Below are 20,664 nucleotides of genomic sequence, written 5' to 3' on the forward strand. Positions count from 1 at the left end.
AGTGATTTGTATTTTTCCAGTTTTCCAAGAACTAATGTAAAGGCCAGCAGCACTTGCTGTAGACTTGACAGCTGCAGCAGGGGAGTGTGGGGGCTGAAAGCTGATCTGGCAAAAGGGAAAAGACAAAACAAAACAGCAGCTGGAGCAGGGGGTACATTTTCAACAGGATCAGTGACCTGGTCTGGCTCACACAACCACTGCTGACAGCAGGACCCAGGGAGGGGAAGGAGCTGCCACTATTCCTCCTGGAAGGGAGCTGCTCTTAGGTAAACTGCAGCTGGATTATAAATCCATAGCCTGGGAGATTTCAGATTGCAATCTCTGCTTGTACCTGGCAGAGGGATTAATGAAGCTCACTGATAAGGAAATGCCTGGCTGAGGTTTCCCTCTGTGAAACCACCCAGTGGCTTGTGGAATTTCCACTGCCATGGAATCCTGCCTGGCCATCCACATCTCCACCACCACCTCACTCCCTCAGAAGGGTTCTCTGCATGGCTGTGGTTGGGTTTGGGTTTGTTAAAACTCAGTATTTCTGCCACTCATGTCAGGAGTGTGTGCACTGAGAGGGATGGCCAGAGAGACATTTCATAGCCCAAATTAACATCTGCAGGAACAAACTGCAATTTCTTTGTGATCCTGTACAGAAAGAACAGTCTGATCCAACCCTTGCTAAAAATTAATGTGCCAATAAAACATAGCAGAAAAGGAAGGGGGAAAAAAAGTCTGGAGAAGTCCCCAAAACCTGCAGCCCTGCCACAGCCACAGGGCAGAGACCCTTTAATTTGGGCAAACCATTCACCTGCATGTCTGAGTAGGGGCCAACATGACAGATTTAGAAACATAAAGCCAAGAATAACTACAGTGAGAAATGCAAGTTTAAATGATTAGAAGGTAAATATATGGCAAGCACTGCTCTACTGTGCCCACAATCCTTACAGAGCATCCCTAAAGAGCTGTATTTTGCTCCAAATTTGCATATTTTCTTACTCCATGCAGTTATGACTGCAAAGTGCATATAAAAGAACTGTCATGAAATCCAAAAGAGAATTTAAAAAGAATATTCAAAGTCACACTTAGAATTTTATGGGGGACTCATTTAAAATCCTACCTGATTCGCTCTTTCAAGGTCTGTCATGATCATCTCGATTTCATCAGCCCTGGGAGAACAAGAGAGCAGAAGTTTTGTTATCACACAGAGAATGGCTGCTGCATGAGCTCAGGCACACAAACACCACCAACAGTCAATATTTATTTGTAAAAGGACACAGTAGGACTGAGCAGCTCATCTCCTGACTGGTGAGATCCTCTGGAGTTTTCTGGACCAGTCTATAAATCTCTAATTCCTTTGCCTGCTCCCCTTTTTGCAATGCAATAGGCAAATGGATATCTGAACATATTCATTGGATCTCTGAAGGTCTTATTCCCCAGAATTCCAGGCAGTGTCATCTTTCCACATGTAAAGGTGCTTCTCAAGTGACAATTATGGAGAAGTCAAAGACTGCAGTTCTTCAGTCAACTCCCCACATATACAAAAGCAACCAGCTACTCTTCTTTTCAATGTGCCCAGAAGTTTGGTTCTTAATTTGGCTAAAAAAAACCATCAAGAGGTCAAAGAGACCAAGAAATTCAATTTTACATTACGTGGAAAGGAGGGATTTTTGACATGAATGTATCAAATTCTAAATTTAGACTCCTAATGCACTTTGCAAAGCTGAATTGGAAAGTCAAAGGGTTGAAAACTATACAAATAGTCAAGGAAAAAAAAGAGATTCTTCAGATCCCTGCGTTAGGAAGCAGCTCCCAGACCTGACCCCTTAAAAATCAACATTTCTAATACTTCACTCACACAAATGGAGCCAATCCTTAAGCAATCTTTTCTTATCTTCATGCTCAATCATGGGCAAATATTTCCCACTCAGGCTCTCACCTGGGAAAGGTACCAGGAAAAAGGGCTGACAGCACTAAAGAATGTTCTGTATCAATATAATAAGACATACTATTCTCCCCAGACATTTTGCCTGTCTTGTATGCCTGGACCATATGGAAGCAATAAACACTGTCCTCATCTCCTCTGAACAGCAGCTTTACCAGCAAGTCCTTTTGCAATCTGCCAACACCATAATGTCTGCTTTTTGTTTTTAATCTGTAGCAGATCATTATCAGTAAAAGCTGTGAAATACTGGAATTCCCTTCCTCTGCCATGCAGAAAAGTCAGGGTTTTTCTGCTGATTCCCACAGAAGATCCATTTCCCTGTGCAGGTGTTTATTAGGAAAGATGGTTAATTGAAGTACATCAGGGTTCTGGCACACTCCACATTGGATCATTACAGTGAATATTGACTTATTCCTCAACAGCATTTTAGGTTTTTGGATGTACACTTAGGGAAATGCAGCAAAAGATCATAAGTAAATGTGCATGTATATAAATTAATGGAAAATTATTTTTAATTACAGCCTTTAATGTTGTTGGGGCAACATGAACTGTCGTCTGCAAAAATCTTTTGGACAATAATGGAAAACAGATTAACATGTGTTTTCTTGTGCAGGAGAAGCTAATGTGCTCTTACACTGGGCAGAAATCCTGCACACCATGTTTTGAATTAATAATAGATAATGGTCATTACTTACTGAACTGAACTGAACAACCACTGCCTGGGCAAAAAAGGATTCAAGGAGCAGCCACAAGACTGACTCGAGCACATTAACATCAGCCTGCAATAACACTTTCCATCTCTTTAGCCCCTGCAGTTGGGAAACATCTTTTGTTTTAGACTCCAGGCCCAAAAAACTTATTAACCCACTTATGGAAATGACAGTATTTCTACTTGAAAAAGATGTCCCAAAGCCCATGGAAGTGACCCCACTGTATATCTGTAACAGAGAAAAGAGGGAAGAGAATACCCCAACACTAAAAAGATGCTTCCCAGCATTTCACAAATATTTTTAGCCAGGATGGTTTAAGGATCCTCTTTATATAAGCTGCTGCATTTGGGCTCAATTTATGTGTGAATGCCTCAGGTTATATGGAGCCAGTAAATGATGTCTGGGTTATGTCACACACCTCCCAGAGCAGAGCTGGGAATGTTCCAGCTTCTTCTCCTCTGGAGAGTTGGGGAGAACAATAAAATCCCTGCATTTCCACCCAAACTGGGGGTGCCAGGTATCAGCCAAAGGTCTGGAACAACACAGCACCTGAGAGGAGTGAAAGACTTGCAAGCAAAAACCCCTGGGACTGGGAGAGGAGGAGTGCCCAGCTCTGGGAGCAGAAGGTGGAGTTTCAGCTCTGCCAGGGAAATTCTTTTTTTCTGGCAGAAAAGAACATGACTCTGATGGAGAAAATACGAGTGGGAAGGGGTGGAAGTGTCAGGGAATCTGGACTCATCCAAGGACCTTCAGCCACCTTGAAAGGGGCAAGGTAAGGGGAGCCAAAGGGAAGGGAAGGATATCCAAGGCCAATGGCCCAAGGGGAGAGGGAACCAAGAGCAGAGAATAAGAAGAGCACCCAGAGCCAGAGGAAAAGTGAGTGGCTGCCAGGGAAACACAAGATGGTGCTGGAAAAACAAGGTAAAAAGACTCAACCCTGAATTTAAAGTGGAGAGAAATATTAATTCTGGTATTTGTGTCCCATTCTGGCCGGGGTCAGGATTTAAGAGCTCTATTACAGAACTGGGATACACAGCCAATTACAAAAAACAGCAACTGAGGATATAGAATGCCATAAAAATGACATTTGTGCCCTTCAGCCTGCACAGATAATTCTGACTGAATCCAGTAAAGTGTCAAACTGTAGCCATAGGCAAAATTGTCCCTTTGTCCTTGTATCCAGACACACCAGCTGACTGATCCTGAACTCCCCTTTCCCTCCTACGTTCTTTTCTCCCAGGCTTTCCAGCACACCTAATAAAAAGATGCAACATCTCCAAAAAAATTCAAGTAAACACCTCCAGCCTAGCAGTCTGCACACCAATGGAGGGTAATGCTGCAACCATAAATGTTATCTTTTAGTAAAGTAATGAATTAAATTACTCTGTATTCTTTCCTAGCAGAAGTGTCAACAGCATTCAGGAGAATCTTCAAAAGGAATTCAGGCTTTTCATTTTAAAAGCTCGACTACCACATGAGTAGCTGGCACTCAACAGCCTAAAATCACTTATTTGAGAAAGTCTCTAATAGCTGCATTCACTGTTTGCTCAGCACAAGTATTTATTATAAAATAAATTACAGTTCTCACACCTTTTATGCACTCACAGAAACAACCTGCATTGATTTATTGTTTACAAAGGACTGTGTCGAATTCAGACCTGTCAGGCACGAGGCAGCTCTGCTTGGCTCACTGAATGAGTCCCACACAGGTCATTTTTGATGTATTCACCCTCTTCTACATTTGCTCATTTTCAGCCCTTCCTATTTCAATATTCCTCTTTCTTTCAATGGAACAATTTAGCAGGCAGAGCATCATCCAGCTCCAGGCTTGTCTTGCAGGCTTGCACTGAAAATCTGATGGGAATCTTGAAGGGAACTTGGAAGTGACCTTGGAAAATCACCTTGTTCCACCTCTGCCATGGCAGGGACACCTCCCACTGTCCCCAGGCTGCTCCAAGCCCCAATGTCCAGCCTGGCCTGGAATATTCCCAGGGATCCAGGGGCAGCCACAGCTGCTCTGGGCACCCTGTGCCAGGGCCTGCCCACCCTCACAGAGAATTTCTTCACCTAATCAACAAATACATGGTTACCCAGAATCTATTTGTGACTAAAGTCATACCATGTGAACTAAACTGACTTTGAGGAACCAGAGATGTGATTATTTCACTTTTTACTTTCTTTATTGCTGAATGAACATGCACCTCATGAGTGTCTCAATTTCCCCATCACCCCAAGAGATGAATGCAAGGAGAAAAGTTCCTTCTGCAGACAGACACAGAGAATTAATAACAAGAAGATATTTTGCTAAAATACACTGATATTCATGGTGGGTTACACCAGATTTCCACATTGCAACCCAACATTAATCAGGGTTTGGTCAAGGGTGATACTTTCTAAACATTAACACAGATCATGAGAAAGAGAGTGGAGAAAAGCTGTTTTCAGGAATAAATGTTATCTACCCACTGTTTTTGCATTCCAGAGATAATATAATCATTTATCTGATCTAGTTTCTTGTAATCTCCATGGTAGAGGAAAAGTAATCATGTAAGCAAGACAGTTCTTCAGGGTGTATTACAGCTTGTTCTAAGTTTCAACATTTTCAGACTGAGGAATTTAGGAAATCAAATTTTAAGCCCAAGCATTTGGAGCCACAAAATCAGCACCACCATGTAAAAAGAATCTGAACTGTTGCAACAGCATGACCATGAAATATTCTATTATTTCTGTGTTTGAAGTGAGAAACAAAATGCATTAAAAGCTATGGATTTTACAAGGTATAAGCTTTTACCAGTCATGAGCAGCCCTCAAAGCTAACATGCCATCTATAAAAAACAACTGAAGAAGTTGAAAAAAAAAACCTCAAACCACCCCACTTTTCAATTCAATTGCTTATGGGAAATAAAAAGTGCAGAAAGGCTCAATTTTCATTTTAAGATCAAGAAAAGTGATTAGGTTTGAAGAGCATAACAAGTCAGCACATTCAAGGGTTGGTAACAGAGAAGAAGCTCAGTTCTTCTTCTAAATAAAATTAAATCAGATGAAAACCCTGAACACCACAAAGTTATTCACTTGCAAGGAAGAAGAACATGGACTTTATGATTAAAATCCAGTTGATCCAAGCCCTTCATTTAGCTACTAGCTTAAAGAGGCAGAAACAATTCCTTTTTTATTAACATGACAAGTGAATGGTTTGCCAAATCTTGTGGCTACAGCCCCCTAAACATTCAGACTTACTCAACCTTGAAGGAAACTGCTGTTGGATTCTTTATACATGGAAGGACTGAAAAATACAGATGACACTTTGGAAATTGCAGTCAGTGGCGTGGCCAAGAAACTTCCCTACCAGGGCAGATTAATACTTTGGTTTGGCAAAAAACAAACAACATTTTTTCCCACACATTTGTTTTCTTTAAAAACATGTAAAAGTTTACTAGTCAGAGCAAACGGTATATGGAGCCAGTGGGGCTTGTTAAAATGTTCTAATTACCCAAACATTTATACAGGCAATTTCAAACTAAAAGCAGACATTATCAACTAATGTGCATTTATGTTTAATTAAGGAAACAAAAAAAAAAGAAAAATCCTCCTTGTAACATATATCTGTGATCGGCACAGAGCAGATTTTGGCCAAATTAGGTAAACAGCTCAGGCTCTTAAAATTACAGGCAGTGTAACCCAGCACTTGGCCAGCACAAGGCAAAAAATGTGAGGTTATTTGGGATATTTGGGAAGGGAAGAAAAGAAGAACAGGGGCCAAAACATTTAAAGAAGAAAAAAATAAAAAGCAAAAGGCAGTGCACTGAAATTTTTTCAGGTTTCAATGAAATTTTTATCAGGGAAGGTTCCTGGGCCTAGGAAGCAATTTCGGATCACTAAACAATGGCAGAATTGCCTGCAGCCCAATGATCACAGCATTCACTCAGGGCACAGGAGCATTCCAGCATTTGACTATTCAATTTTATTTTTTATTTTAAGCAAAGCAGAGGGATGACAAATTCCCTATCCAAATTCAAACCACTTCCTAAGCTCTGCTGTGGATGCCCTCATCTAATCCCTGCTCCTCAGTGACCTGCCAAGGTGCCTGGGATTTGCTGCCTAATTTCTAGGAAAGAAAAAACCAACCAACACTTTCTTAGAAAGTTTCCAAAGGAATATAATATAAAAAACTCACTCATTTTTATGGCACTTTATGAGTATCACTGTACACACATTTACTTGTTTTTTAGAATTCATAATTATTCCAATCCAACAAACATCCAAAAGGGATAAATTCACCTTTACTGTCAGTACAAGATGGAATAATAGGCAGAAGAATTGTACAAAGAACAAAATAAAAAGTGATTTCAGCATAACATGTCAAAGGGGAAGATCTCACACACTTTTTACTGCTAAGTTCTCAAATCTACTTTTCAAATTGCAAGAGCTATAGGTTAATATTTTCTTTCAGAGCAACCCTCTAAGGATCTTCAGATCAGATAATCCTTTTTCCAGTGTCATATAAATCCAGGCCTCTTGTAAAAGAATTTCTCTGTTCAGGGATTCATAAATCCACCAAGTTTAGTAATGAACTGGGTGTTTCCTTTCCTAGGAACTCAATTGAAGAAAAAAATCCTCTTTCTGCTAAGCAGGGAGAGACTGGAGGCTTTAAATGGAGAGATCAAAGGCAGGCTGGGTTCAGGTGCTCTGGTGATTGCACCCAGCGTCATCTGCACTAATCTGGGAGTGGGGAAATGTCCACTGGACACTGCCCAGACCCCTGTGCAGACACCCTGCACTAAATCAACTTCCTCCCTTGGCAGAAGGCAGAGAGACCCAAGGCTTTTCCCATCTTTTTTTTGTTGTTTTATTAGAATTCATCCTGGTTTCCTCTCGCTGCCCCCACGCACGGCACCGCGCACAGATCCAGGCTGGGAAATAAATCTCAGGGAAAGATTCCTCATTAAGCACACCAGGATCAAGCAGCCATGCCAGCTGCAGGTGTGATCTTCAAATAAACCAGGGCCTGGGTGCTTGAAAGGTACCAAGTGATCACCAAATATTGAAAAAGGTTAAAGACACTGCTTATAAAGCCCAAGATACTGAGCAGTACCACGACAAAACAAGAATCATCTCAATCATTAGAGAGAAAAGACCCTATAGAATGAAACATCTTTCAGTCCATATGAGAAGTACTTTCCAAGAAAACCTGCACAGCACTTTGTTTTCATGTATTAGTCAGGATTTCAGGGATAAAACAATCATGTTTGCAATTATAATGTTTTAAAGACAACAGAAATCAGCTTTATTCAAGTGATACATGGGGGAGCAGTTTCTAAAGATCACCAGTGTTTTCTTAATCAATTCTGGAGCGAAATTGATATGACTGACACTAACTCATATGCTCAGTAAAAGGCAAAGAGGAAAAACAAGAATTATATGTATCAGACAACATCAACTCCCTGCACCCCAGAGCTGTAATTCCCACAGTGTCACACACACACAATCTTGGCACACTTGGCAAACCAGAGAACACTTAGTGTAAGCAGCTGCAAGAAAGAAAAGATATATTGGTTGGATTAGAAAACCCCCCCAATATATAAACAGATGATCCATCCTTTTTTTTTTTGATGGCAATACTATTTTCTTATGTGGCACATATTTGTTGCACCATGACCAGTATGAATTCTGGCTCCCCAGACTGTTTAACCCTTCATTTAAAAATCTCTTACTCAGTTCTCACAATGTTTTTCTTCCACCAAAACCAGATCTCTTGTGAACTCCATGTTCAGCAATCCCACTGCCCATCACAGAAAAGAAATGCAATAAATCCTTTTTTTCCCTGTTCAGATATTTTTCTTTTACACTGTGTTTTTGCTGCACCCTGCAAAGCCCTGTGAGTAGCAGTAAAATCAGAAATCAGGAGTGCCCAGATTTGAATAATTCTTGTTTTCCTCCCAATCCTTTGGCCACAGAGTTCAAAGAAGGTGTTAAAACTCAAGACAATTGCTGCACCTGAAATTTGCAGAAACAAATAATCTTGTCTAAAAATCCATTTTTACCTACTCCTGAGGGAGCTGGTGGGAAACCTGGAACGTCTGGAGCTGTGGGCTCCAGGCTGCAGGTTCTCCTCCAGGTCCTGCACTGGGACACAAGCAGAGAGCCTGTAATCCCATTCTGCTGTGAGCCCTCTGACCTGCCTTTATGGACCATGGAGAACAGCAAGCAAGAACATTCTGATCTTTGATTTTTCATGTATTTATGTCAAAATCCCTCCCACACTGAGGCCCTGAGGTTGAGGTGCTGCAGCAGCACAAGCCCAGCAGATTTGCAGGATGGAGTCCCCAGGGTGGGGAACAAAAGCTCCAGGTTGTGCCAAGTGTTTGTGCTCAGATTTAGACAAACATTCCCAGCACTGCCAGCCTGCCCTGGAAGCAGGAGCCATTCCTGATGTGACAGAACAATGTGAGATGACATGGATGCAGCTAACTCCCAATTTCCTCGTGCCTCATGGTACAAATTGAAGGAGCTTTCTGCAATTCCCCTCTCCTGACTTCAGCTGATTCAATAACACACCAGAATTTAAACACAGGCACTCTTCCCTCTCCCCTCCTTGCACACAAAGCATATCAAACCCATGGAATTACTCCTGACTTGGCCTTGAGCAGCCAACAGGATGTCAATTTTACATGTTTTATAAAGCAACAGCATGTAGAAAGCAACTCAAATGCAGGTCATATCAAGCATGTGACCCACAGAGCAATCAAAGACTGCCTGAAACTGTCATTCAAGGTTCAATCAGCTTCTTGCAGGAAAAATGAAACATCTGTGGCCCAGAGAATTAAGTTATGTATTGCATAATTCATCTGGTGTCTGCCACAGCAGCCATTTTAATGCTCTAGTGATAAACATGTTTGATTATTTTTGTTTTGTTTCCTGTCGCCTCCATGGTATTTCTATTTATCCACCCATACCACAATGCAGAATGGAGATAACAAATACACAAACCAGTGTTATAGTCAGCTGATAAGATGTGGGTAATCAGCAGCCTTATTAATCAAGGCAGCAGCACAGTTAAACCTTATGTTCCCTGCAATTGTCCTCATTTGGGGTCTTTTGGGTACACTCTGTAGTTAGATTTGCTGATGAAATCATTGTTTCCCAAGGATCCAAACATTTGGATTAAGCTTTAGAGGTTTTTCTATCAGGAACTAAGTGAGTTCCTTACTGGTTCCCAGGTTTTTCCTCCCCTCAGTTCTTTCTGATCCTGACTCAAGCAGGACAAATGTGCATCTCACACCAGACACTAGATCCTTTTCCATTCACTTATTCCACTGGTGGGTTTGTGATCCACACTGGCAGAAACCCTAGTTCATCCTTTGCAAGTCATTTTGGGATGTGATAGTTTTATTAATGGTAATTTAGTTCACTTTACTCCCAAATCTGCAACTCCTGACACTTTCCCACCTGCCCTGCACTTCCCTGATTTCCAGAACACATTCCTGCAGGGCAGGTGGGGACTTGGAGGCTCTGGGTCCATTCCCCGTTCTCTGGGTGTTTATCCCCCTTGCCAGGAGCTGATCATTTGTGCAGTCCGCTCACAGAGCTTCATCTGGCAGTTAATTTGTTCCCCAATTAAACATCATCTGAGGGAGATTTAATAGACTTGGGCAATAGCAATTTACTGCAAAAAGCAGCTTTGAACTGGGTGCTGTAGGAAACCAAGGAGCAGCCTCTGAAGTGCTGGAGTCAGGTGTGTCCTGCCCCATTTTTGTGATGGGGAGTCTGTGGGATTCCTGCAGTGAGGAAATCCTCCCTGCACAGAACAGAGCAGGTCCATGCAGAGCCTGCCCTGGTGGGAGCAGCTTCACCTGGCAGCCAGGGCTGCTTCCTGATGGAGGTGAGTCAGGGATAAAAAACATCCCCAGGCCAAACAAAGCCCTGCTTCCCATTGATTGTTCCCATAAAGTTGTTTAGATAGAATCTATTGTGACAATATCAGCTGTGCCATCTGGGCCTTTTTAGCTGCCCCCCATTGCTGCTTCCTCCTGCAACATCTCCATGTCCTCCCTCACCCCTTCAATGTCCTCTCCTCACCTCCCACCCACAAGCTGTGGGAAATACAGATTAAATTACAGATTAAAGATTAAATTACAGATTAAAGACACTCTCCAGCCATGGAGATGTGGCTGATGAACCTGCAGCCCTCCAATGGGTTATTTGCCTGCTCTCCTCCCATTCCCAGACCCTACAAGCTCCACCAGAGCTCCCCATGCCAGGGATTTCTAATGCTGTTAATTACTGCTGAAGTCAATCATCAACTTCCAAGTTAATTTAGATGGGGAACTGATGAGCTCCAAGCAGGCTGGCAGTAAAACAGAGCACAAGGCTCATGGAAGCTCCATTTCCTTTGGAAACTGGGATAAAGGCTGTGGTCCTGCAGGGCTGTGGATGCACAAACAGGCTGCCCTGCTGCCAGGGCACAGCAGCAGAACCTGCCAGCTTTTCAGAATTTGCCCTTTAAAAAGAAAATTATTTGAAAAAAAATGTATTACTAAGTATAACATTTAAACTTCCTAAAAGAGCATATCTTTTTAATTCTGCTTCTACAACTTCTACAAGCTCTTTTACAATTGTTTCTCCAGCTAACTAAATAAACAGAATTTATTTTATATACAATATATAATAATAATAATGATAATGATAATAATAATAATAATTATAGTAGTAGTAGTTTGATATTTGGAAAATAAAGAACCTGCAACCATTTGCCTATTTCTACTTATGAAGTATGATTTTGAAATTAGAAACCTTAATTGCAGGCATCTTAAGTGTCATTCTCTTTTATCAGAATGGCAATACTTTGGATTGAAGAATCAGCAGGAGGAGTTTTCTGTGCTTAGATTAAAATACACAAAAATACACACAAATACTTTAATTTACTTAATATCAAATATTACTGCAGTTACAATGTGTAAAATAAGCACAAATATATTGTCAAGGATATGGGAGAGGTTGCTAGGTTTTTTTTCTTTGTTTTGTTTAATTTTTTTATTTTTTTAAATTTGTTTTTGGGGGTTTTTTTGTGTGTGGGTTTTGGTTTTTTGTGCATTTTATTTTTATTTTTTTTGGTTGGTTTTTGTTTCTTTTTTTTTTTATTTTGTAGAATCACCATGTCATATTTGAAAAATCTCTTTAGACTTTGAGCAGTTACAACTCCAAAATGAACAATCTTCCCTCATACTACACCACTGCCAAAATCACAGATTTCTGTATGTTTGTTTTCTTTAGAGCAAAAACAACCTCAAAAAAATTGGAGGCTGTTCAGAATTTTTACTGTATCAACATTCACATTCCAGATTAATCTATAGGAGCTTCCTTCCAGAGACACTCAGCACCTCCTCCTTAACCACAGAGAGAGCTGAGGAGCTCAGTAATTAGGAAAAATTAGGTATTGATTGATTTCTGCCCTTATTCCCCTCATTTATTCTGTCTTTGTCCATCACTGTAAGAACCCATACAAGCTTCTCTCTAACTCCCCCCAGTTTATATTCAGTACAACAGCTTTAAGTCAGTTTGAAAATGAGAGCACAGCCAGAATTCAGTGTACAGGTGTCACTGCACAGGCACAGATCAAAGGGAAATTGCTGGTTCCCAGCAGAGCAGTGACAGACCCCCAGCTCCTGCCTGGGGAGAACTGCAATCCCCCAGGGACTGAACAGGGATCAGGGAAACAGCCCACCCTAAAGAAGGGAAAAGGCAGACCTGCTCCAATCACAGCACAAATGCTCGAGATTGCTAAATTATCTGTGCCTTTACCCAGCCTGACCTGGCAACTGGTGCTGTGGATGTCAGACAACATCCTGCACAGCCTTTTGAAGGGTTTATTGCCAGGAAACACAGTGAATGTGTCCACCAGGCCAATAATCCCCAATTTACTCTTTCTTACCAAGCTGCTCATGTATCCCTCCAAGCACATTAACCAACGGGCACTCTAATACAACAATATCCTGCTTTCACTGCCAACCACCTGTAGCATCTGGACACTGGTTTATGGGCAACAAAAAGTGATTTATTTAGTGATGGAATCTGCATTAACATGCAACCTTTTGCCTGTCTCAGTGTACAGGACATGCATGTTGTTCAAAAGAAAAGCTGAACACTGACTCTGCAGTAACCAGCATTCAAGTGGGAGATGCATTTGGAGAATGTGTTAGGTGCTCTTGGCTGAGAAGTGAACACAGGTGATGTGCCCATTCTCTGTTAGCTTCTCAAGCAAGTTATTTCCTTCTGGCTATTGAAAATAGCATTACATGGTCTTTGATAAAGGCAACTGATCTCCCTCTATTCAATAAAGGGAATGAAAATTGCAGAAAGCACGACAGAGATGTGTTTATTCTATATTTTGAGTAGGTTTTACTTTTCCCAGGAGCTCTGCTGAAGATTAACAACCAGGATGATTGCTGTCTTTATAATAATCTATTCAATTACCAATATGGTTTTCTCTCTTCCCAATTTGTTCCAGCTTTGCTCTGAATGGAGACACCACTCCTGTCAAAAGGCAATCATGTCAGCACTTTGCAGCTTCACTTTAGAGCTATCAACAGCATCAATCTTGCTGACCCCGGTGACAAAGCAGCAAAAAAAAACAGACCGAAAGAAACAAAGGAGGGAATTTGAGACCACAGAACAGGGAAAACAAACCAGGGCAAGAAGAACAGGCAGGTGTTGTCCAAACCTGCACAAGCAGCAGTTCATTATCACTTCATGGGCAGGCCCCTGAGACAGAGCAACCTCCTGGGCTTCAGAGGAAGGAGTTCTCTCCCTCTCTCTCCTCTCCCTTCACTGTGTGGGATACCCAAAAAGCAGGCTCAGCACCCCCAGCCCCCAGGAGCTGGATGACAATTTGGCACTGACCACTTGCTGTGCTGGAGCTTCCCTCGAGCCTCCTGGGCCAGCTGAGTATCCAGCAGCTTTTATTTTTACATCTTTGCTGAATATGTAACTCTGCTCACTTTTTTCCAACTTTACCATCCAGTTGTATTGGATTATGAGGGATGCTCACTAATATGAGTGACAGATTGCCTGTCTACACAGAATCCAAACTAGACAGCAAAATTACTTTAAATAGTCCTCCATGGCAAACCCCAACAGCACCAGGTACTACTGCAAGCCCTTGGAGGACAACAGAGCAGGATTTTCTAACTTAACCTTTTAAAAATGTTATTTGCAGAAACACTTTTCAAATTCTTTATTTCCTTTTCAACAGTTGTTGAGACTTTAAAATGCTGCTGAAATAAAACAGCTTTGGGCTTGACTAGTGCTGTACTCCATGGTAAGGAACTATTTGATTATTCTGTTTTGACAGTTAGTAGAACATTTAGTACTTCTACAGAAGGGGAGTTTGAACTGGAAATATTAGTTTTGTGCTGCTAATGACTATTCCTCAACATTTCTGCTACAGCAGAATCCTCAAGTGGATGGAAAACATCCTTCCTACATGAACAAACAGCTGTGGCAGAGAAGGGAAGTAAGGAAATGCCAACCAAGCCTTTGGATTTGCCTGGGTTTTGCTGCAGGGCTAATTCTGTAACCAACAGGTCTCAGAGCCATAAATCTAGCACTTGCCTAATGAGTAATTTCACCCTGCTTAGTGCCTCAGTGGCACTGAGGGTCTAAGCAGACCTGGGGAGCTCTACAAACAGCAAGGATGGGGCTCTCTGGCTCTGTCTCCTTCCTCATCACCTTTCCTGGTGGTTGCAGCTGCAGCACCTTCCCAAGCCATGGGCTGAAGCTTTCAGCAGGAGTTTATTTCATGTTATGCCAGAAATAAAAACTGTGGGAGGCAAGGTCTGTATGGGCAGGATGCAGAAATACATTGTAAGGCTCACAAATTTAATCCAGGAATGTTTTTTATTATATTTGTTCTAAGAAATGGTCAATAATTAAGTCTTCCACATGCCCTGGCCATGTAGGTTATTTTAGGATATTGAATACAGCTAAACTTACTCAGTCCCACTGCTATGGAGGTAGAAGGTACAAGGGATCAGGAATTAACTAGAGACAATGAGAGTGTAAATAATAAGAGTTTAGTTCCTACAGACACCAAACAGTATGTTGACTGAAAAACAGTAACAAAAAGTGTTAAGTTTATCCACCATACACTGCACAGAAGGACTGTTAAACACTGCCCTGGGTGAGGACAGGCACGTGCCTGGCAGGTCCCACCACTGCCAGCTCTTGATGGCAAGGCAGGGACAGAAATCAATCCAACAGGCAGCAAGACAAATAAGTCATCTGTATCACAGCTAAAATATGGTGTTGATCAATAACAGAAAATGAACTCGCACTCCTTTGCCAAGAAAATAGATTATTTAATCAGAGTACAGACAGATAGAGATGTTACATAATCAAAAAATAGCTCATGCTGCTATATTTAGTGGCCACTGTCTTTTAGAGAGGAGGGCAAAAGTACACCCATTATCAGCTACCAGCCCTCTGCTGAAATGGTTTTCTGATGAGTTAAGCTGGTCAGACATGCTTAACACCACAATATTGTATATTTTAAACTACAACAACTATGACACCACAAAGGCAACAAACAGGGGAAAGACAAGGGAGCCACTGCTGTCCTATGGACAGAAATCCTCAGGGTTAAAGGATCAAGTCCCAGCCAGAACTTATACACCAGGGGATCTCCAGCAGTCATTTCTCATTTCCAGACTACCTGGAGTTTTCCACTGAAGGATGGAACATTAGTACAGCACATTTTCAGTTTATGACTGGTCACCTTTCACAGTTATTGCTGTGATTTCTTAGCAATAAGAAGTGGAATTGCAAGAATTTGCAGAACACACAGAAAATCACTGATCAGGACCATCAGCACAGAGCTGACTTGATAGCACTGCAGCCTGCCTGGCCATGGCACAGCTGAGAGCCTTCCTCCATCCCTGAGATCCACAGGATCATCATTAGAAGCTCAGAGGAAAGTCTATCCATGGATACTCCCCCAGATATGAACAACATCACCATCACCTTCAACACCATCACCATCTTCAGCATCAGGATCATCTTCCCTCCTGCTTCCCCACCCAACAATAAACACTGGGAAAGAGTGCCATTAATGCTGAAGTCAAGCACCTCTAGTTTTTATGGTTTCAGACATGGAAAAATTCAAGTAAGGCACCAGAAAAACGAACAGTTAAACTAAGGGCTTCCACCCTTCTACATAAAAGTGGAAGAGAACTCCCTGTTCTGAACTGGAAGAAAACTCCCTGTTCTAAACTGGAACATGAATAAAAAGAACACTTAGTAGAATAGCCAGTGATTAGACTTGGTAACCACCCTTTCCTCTATTGTTTTAGGGTTCAAACCCAATAAGGAGTTATAGAAATTGGGATTTGCATGAGGTTTATAGAGCTGCTTCACGTGGGTGTAGCCACAGCAGCTCTTGTTTAAAGCATCCCTGGAAGTTGGTGATTCTGCAGGACCATATCTTTGCCATATATTTATCCCTGGGATATCCGTTTTGCACATCCCAAGGAAGCAAAAACTTCATGAAGACAAAAAAATTCTTGGAGAGCATTTTAGAGAGATAAGAAAACAAACTGTCTACACAGGGATCAAAGATGCTGCTTCAGTGTAAGATATATTAAAGACCCCTCAAATGTTCAGGAAAGCTAGAGAGGAAAGAAAGCACTATGCCCATTAATAATAATAAAAGATAATTACAGCTGGCTCCAAATGTTAACAATTTAATAGTTACAGGATCTAAGTACTGTAAATGACTAATGCAGGCAGCAAATGTATTTGCAGCAGTGTGCAAAACAAAGCCCTTAAAAGTAGATAGCTCTGGGAAAGGAAGGATAAACTGCTTTATAACATCAGCTCTGAGCACATGACGTGAAGGGCTCTGTATTATCTTCCTTTTGTGACTGGAGACAAGAACATGTCCTTGATTTACCAGGATGATGAAAACCCAATAATGCCCCAAATTTGGGAGTGCCAGATACCTGCATGATTCCAACAGCAATGTTGTATCTTTACTGTTCTTATGAGAATGATGCATGATTGGTGATTTTCTTCTATTTGCACAAGAAGTCACAACACACTTCAAAACTTCAGCCATATGAAAAGCCAAGGAAAGACTGCTGATGAATTTAAGTGACTACTAACTGGTATAAGCAGTAAAAGTGCTGATTATTTACTATCTATTACTATCTAAAACTTCCAGGATATATTCTCCTACCAGAAATTGTGTTGAGTAATGCTATCATTCGATTTGCCCACAATGTTCTCTGTTGATGAATATATCTGATTTTATGTAAATGTGATTAAATAAATCAGACAGTGTTAAGCTGTATTGAGTCTCAAGAGGTCCTAATTCAAGATGTGCAATACTTGCCCCAATAAGCACAACTGAGCTAAACCTTCTGCATTATTACCTTCTTAACCTCAAAAACCCTCTGCTTGCCTCCTTATTACTGTTAGCATGGGTGTAACATCAGATTTTGCATAATTTGTCCATGCTGATTCAAAGGCACGTGAGGATAGAAGATGAAGGGTGGGAAATGAAAAGGAGAAATAAAGAAGGTGGGAAAATTCCTTAAGAGTGTCTCAACTTCCTTGGAGCTCCCAGCTCCTGGCACCCAGAGGGATCAGGGCACATGGAGTGAGTGCTGGGGCATTTGCAGGTAGCAGAAATCAAAGGGAAGGGCTCTGAACCAAGGCTGCTGATAATCAGCTGTCTACATGTGATAAGTGTGATTTTAAACAGTCCAAGTGTTAGACCTTCACCTGCCAAGCAGAAGTTCAGGTCACACCAATCTCTTTGAGCAAGGAACATCAGCTAAAGAATACAGTGATCCCACGCTATATATTCCCTGCAAATTAAAAAAGGTATTTTGGAAAGGTATTAGATGAAAAGCAGCATGATTCAGAACAGGAACTCTGCCTGCAAGTGGCAATGCCACCTTGTTCTGTTAATCCTCACCAAACTTGTATTCTGCCACCTGCAAAATGACTCCTGAGGGTGACACGGTTGTCACTTGCAGCACAACTATCCTACAAAACTGGGTTTCCAGCTCCCAGGCTCTAGGGAATGAAGGACATGAGGGCTGTCTGCCATTCAGTCTCTGTGAAATCAAGTTCAGCTGGACCACCAAACCCCTCACTTCTCCTACAGCAGCTTAGCACAGAATCACAGAATGGTTTGGGTTGGAAGGGACCTTAAGGATCATCTCATTCCACCCCCTCTGCCATGGGCAGGGACACTTTCCATGTGCTCAGGGCCCTGTCCAACCCAGCCTTGAACACTTCAGTCACTTTCTGCTCATGCCAGATGCACCTTCTGCCAGGAGGCAGAATTTTACCTCTTTATGAGTCAATTCCTAGACCTCTCCTGGAGTTTGGCAGAGAGGTGAAGGATCCCACAGCCTACACATTCTGTGGGAATCTGGAATTGTAGCTCATGGCTGGAGCTCTTCCCACCCAAGGAACAACTCCTGCCACTGAGACAAGGCTGAGTTTGCACTTAACCAATGGATCAGGGCTCATCCATACCCCAAAAGGATTTGTTTGCTCTACTGCAGACAAATTCTGATATGAACTGGCAGACAATGCACAGGCTGAATGCTGGAACAAAGAGGCTGTTGGTGTCTCCAGTAAGTTAGGGACAACACTAAACAACTCCACTTGTAAGCAGAACATTATTTTCCCTGATATCATACACAGAAGCTGCTGTTTAATTAAAACTAAGCTGCTTAAGCCATTAAACTGGCAAATGGCTGCACCAAATGACTTGTCATTGTTAGCATTCCAGCAGCAGGAGTTGTTTGTTGTCACTCAGATGGCAACTTCCAATGCTAATGCACATTTCCCAACTGGCTCCATGGATCTAAACCAGCCCAGGACAGGGAAGTTATTAAAAGTGCTGCTGCATATTACTAAGGAGTACCTTCTTCAAAGACCCACATCGTGTACTCTGCTGCAATTTAATTATTTCAGACTTCTGCCCCAGAAATAGGAGCCATTCCAGACATTTACTTGCATTTTAAAAAGTAGAATGTGTATCAATTCTGGCTTTGAGCTCCAAGTTTAAGAAAGTCCAGATATACCCTCCTGATTTACATCCTGCAGATCTCAGCATCAAAATCTGAAATTAAAATGCATAAACTACTACAGCAGCTACTTTATTCTGATTACATGCAAATAAAAAATAAAAAATAAAATTTTTAAAAATCAACATTTTATCTTGGGTCAGTAACAAGAAAAGATCATTCTGGCCATGTAGACAAGCTTCAAAGCCCTGGATGGTGATCATGCAAGAATCCAAGTGGAGACATTCCAAAGGACTCTGTTAGCTTATCACTTGGATTTGGGTCAAGACAGGGAGCATCAGGCAGAGGTGTCTCTGGAATCCATGGGAGGACACTCTGCCTCTTCTCCCCTGCAATCTTTCTTCTCTTCCCCTAAATAGGAAGGACTGTGGTGAGGAACAGAAATGGTTAAATTGAATTTGTCAATCTTTCTACTTCCTGTGAGTCATGTTCCTCAACTCTACCCCTCTGCCTATAAAAATCTGCTACAACTCAATAAATAAATATTTCCACTTTGACTCAGTAAAAGCAGAGCCACAATAAAGCACCACACAGGTAAAACAATGAAAAAGGGTGGAATGATTAAAACTGCCCATCCCAGTGCTCTGAGATGGGACAGTCAGGGGTAACATAGCATTAATCTTATGGCAGATGCCATATGCATATTTTTTTGTGTGGTCTCCAGGAAAGAAGAATATTTCCATTGACCACAGAGTGACCTAATGGATATCCAAATGAATGATCAGCAAATGCATTTTGTGTGCTTCTATTTATGTACCTTTATTTTTACAGCTACAATGCAAGCACCAGAACAGCACTTCCACTTTCCTATCCAAGGGCTGAAAGACTACCCACATTAATGAAGTCTGGCCTCACCCTGGCTGCCCTTTTCACATATGGCACAACTGAGTCATCCCCCTTGGTTTAGGTAGTGTGCTCTCGACACAACAAAAATAAGATGTAGAGCTAATTACCACTACAGCAATAAAAACAGGAGTGTCTTTTTCATAAGCCAGTCTCAAACTGAATTCCTATCAAAACACAGTGGTTTTTTATAGAAATGAAGCTAATAGATACCTAGAACTACTGAATGAACCAACAGGATCTCTCTGCATTTAGCAACAAGCCTTGAAAACCTTAATCTTGTGAGTCAGTAATAACAGTGGAGGAAGGCAAGCCAATCTTGGGTCTATAATAATAAGACAAGCTGTTTGAAAGACCTCCTCTGAAACAAATGTGTAAATACCTCACCAAGGCTGAGATGCTGACTTAAGATTAGACAGTATAAATGTACTTATTTTGGTACCAGTTAAGAACAACTTGTGTTTCTCATTCACAAAGGTTTTTAAGGCAAATGGTTTAGCAGCACTTGAGCACAAGCTCCTCACCAAGTCTTTCTCCAAATTCCACTGACACCTCTGCTTGTCCTGTGCCCAGCTAATTCTCTCTGGCTTTCACTTGTTCTATCACAATTTAAATATATCAGGCTCCTTCTTCATTATCAAAGTTAAACTTACAAATACAAATTTTCTCTTGACAAAATCCTGCCAAGGTCCCTGATGAGACCAGTCCTGTCTGTGACACTGCTGCCAAAAAAAGCCAGCCAGGAAAAACCCAAAGGCTACACAGAGAGACAGGGGAGGATTTTGAGAGCAATATTCCTCCAGATAATGCATTAAGAGTGGTGTTGTTTAAGAAATGAAGGACTGATACAGACTGATGATCAGCACTGCACCACTAACTGCAGAAAAGCAAAATTATTATTGCCAAAACTAAAGAAAAGTAAAAAGTCCAGACATTAAACCAAGTCAGGTGCAGAGGCTGCTTTATAGCAGATGAAATTCAACACTGACAAACATGTGCTAATGCCCTGAAGAGTATTTGGACTACTTTTCTCCACTGCTGAGCTCTACACTTCTTGCCAGGTAAATAAGGAGATGGACTA

The 20,664-nt window shown here is 41.5% G+C and overlaps 1 protein-coding gene across 8 annotated transcripts in view; it reads right to left on the reverse strand.

Moving 5' to 3' along the window:
• The window catches only part of CUX1 (cut like homeobox 1), a 263,931-nt gene that overhangs the window by 97,434 nt on the left and 145,833 nt on the right, over nucleotides 1-20,664 (reverse strand). For all 8 annotated transcript variants that reach the window (XM_056506370.1, XM_056506371.1, XM_056506363.1 and 5 more), the window contains exon 9: nucleotides 1,109-1,157. In XM_056506370.1, coding sequence (XP_056362345.1) covers nucleotides 1,109-1,157 — 49 coding nt within the window. The remainder of the gene's footprint in view (nucleotides 1-1,108; nucleotides 1,158-20,664) is intronic.

This window comes from Oenanthe melanoleuca, chromosome 19, assembly GCF_029582105.1.
Source record: "Oenanthe melanoleuca isolate GR-GAL-2019-014 chromosome 19, OMel1.0, whole genome shotgun sequence".
Lineage (NCBI taxonomy): Eukaryota > Metazoa > Chordata > Aves > Passeriformes > Muscicapidae > Oenanthe > Oenanthe melanoleuca.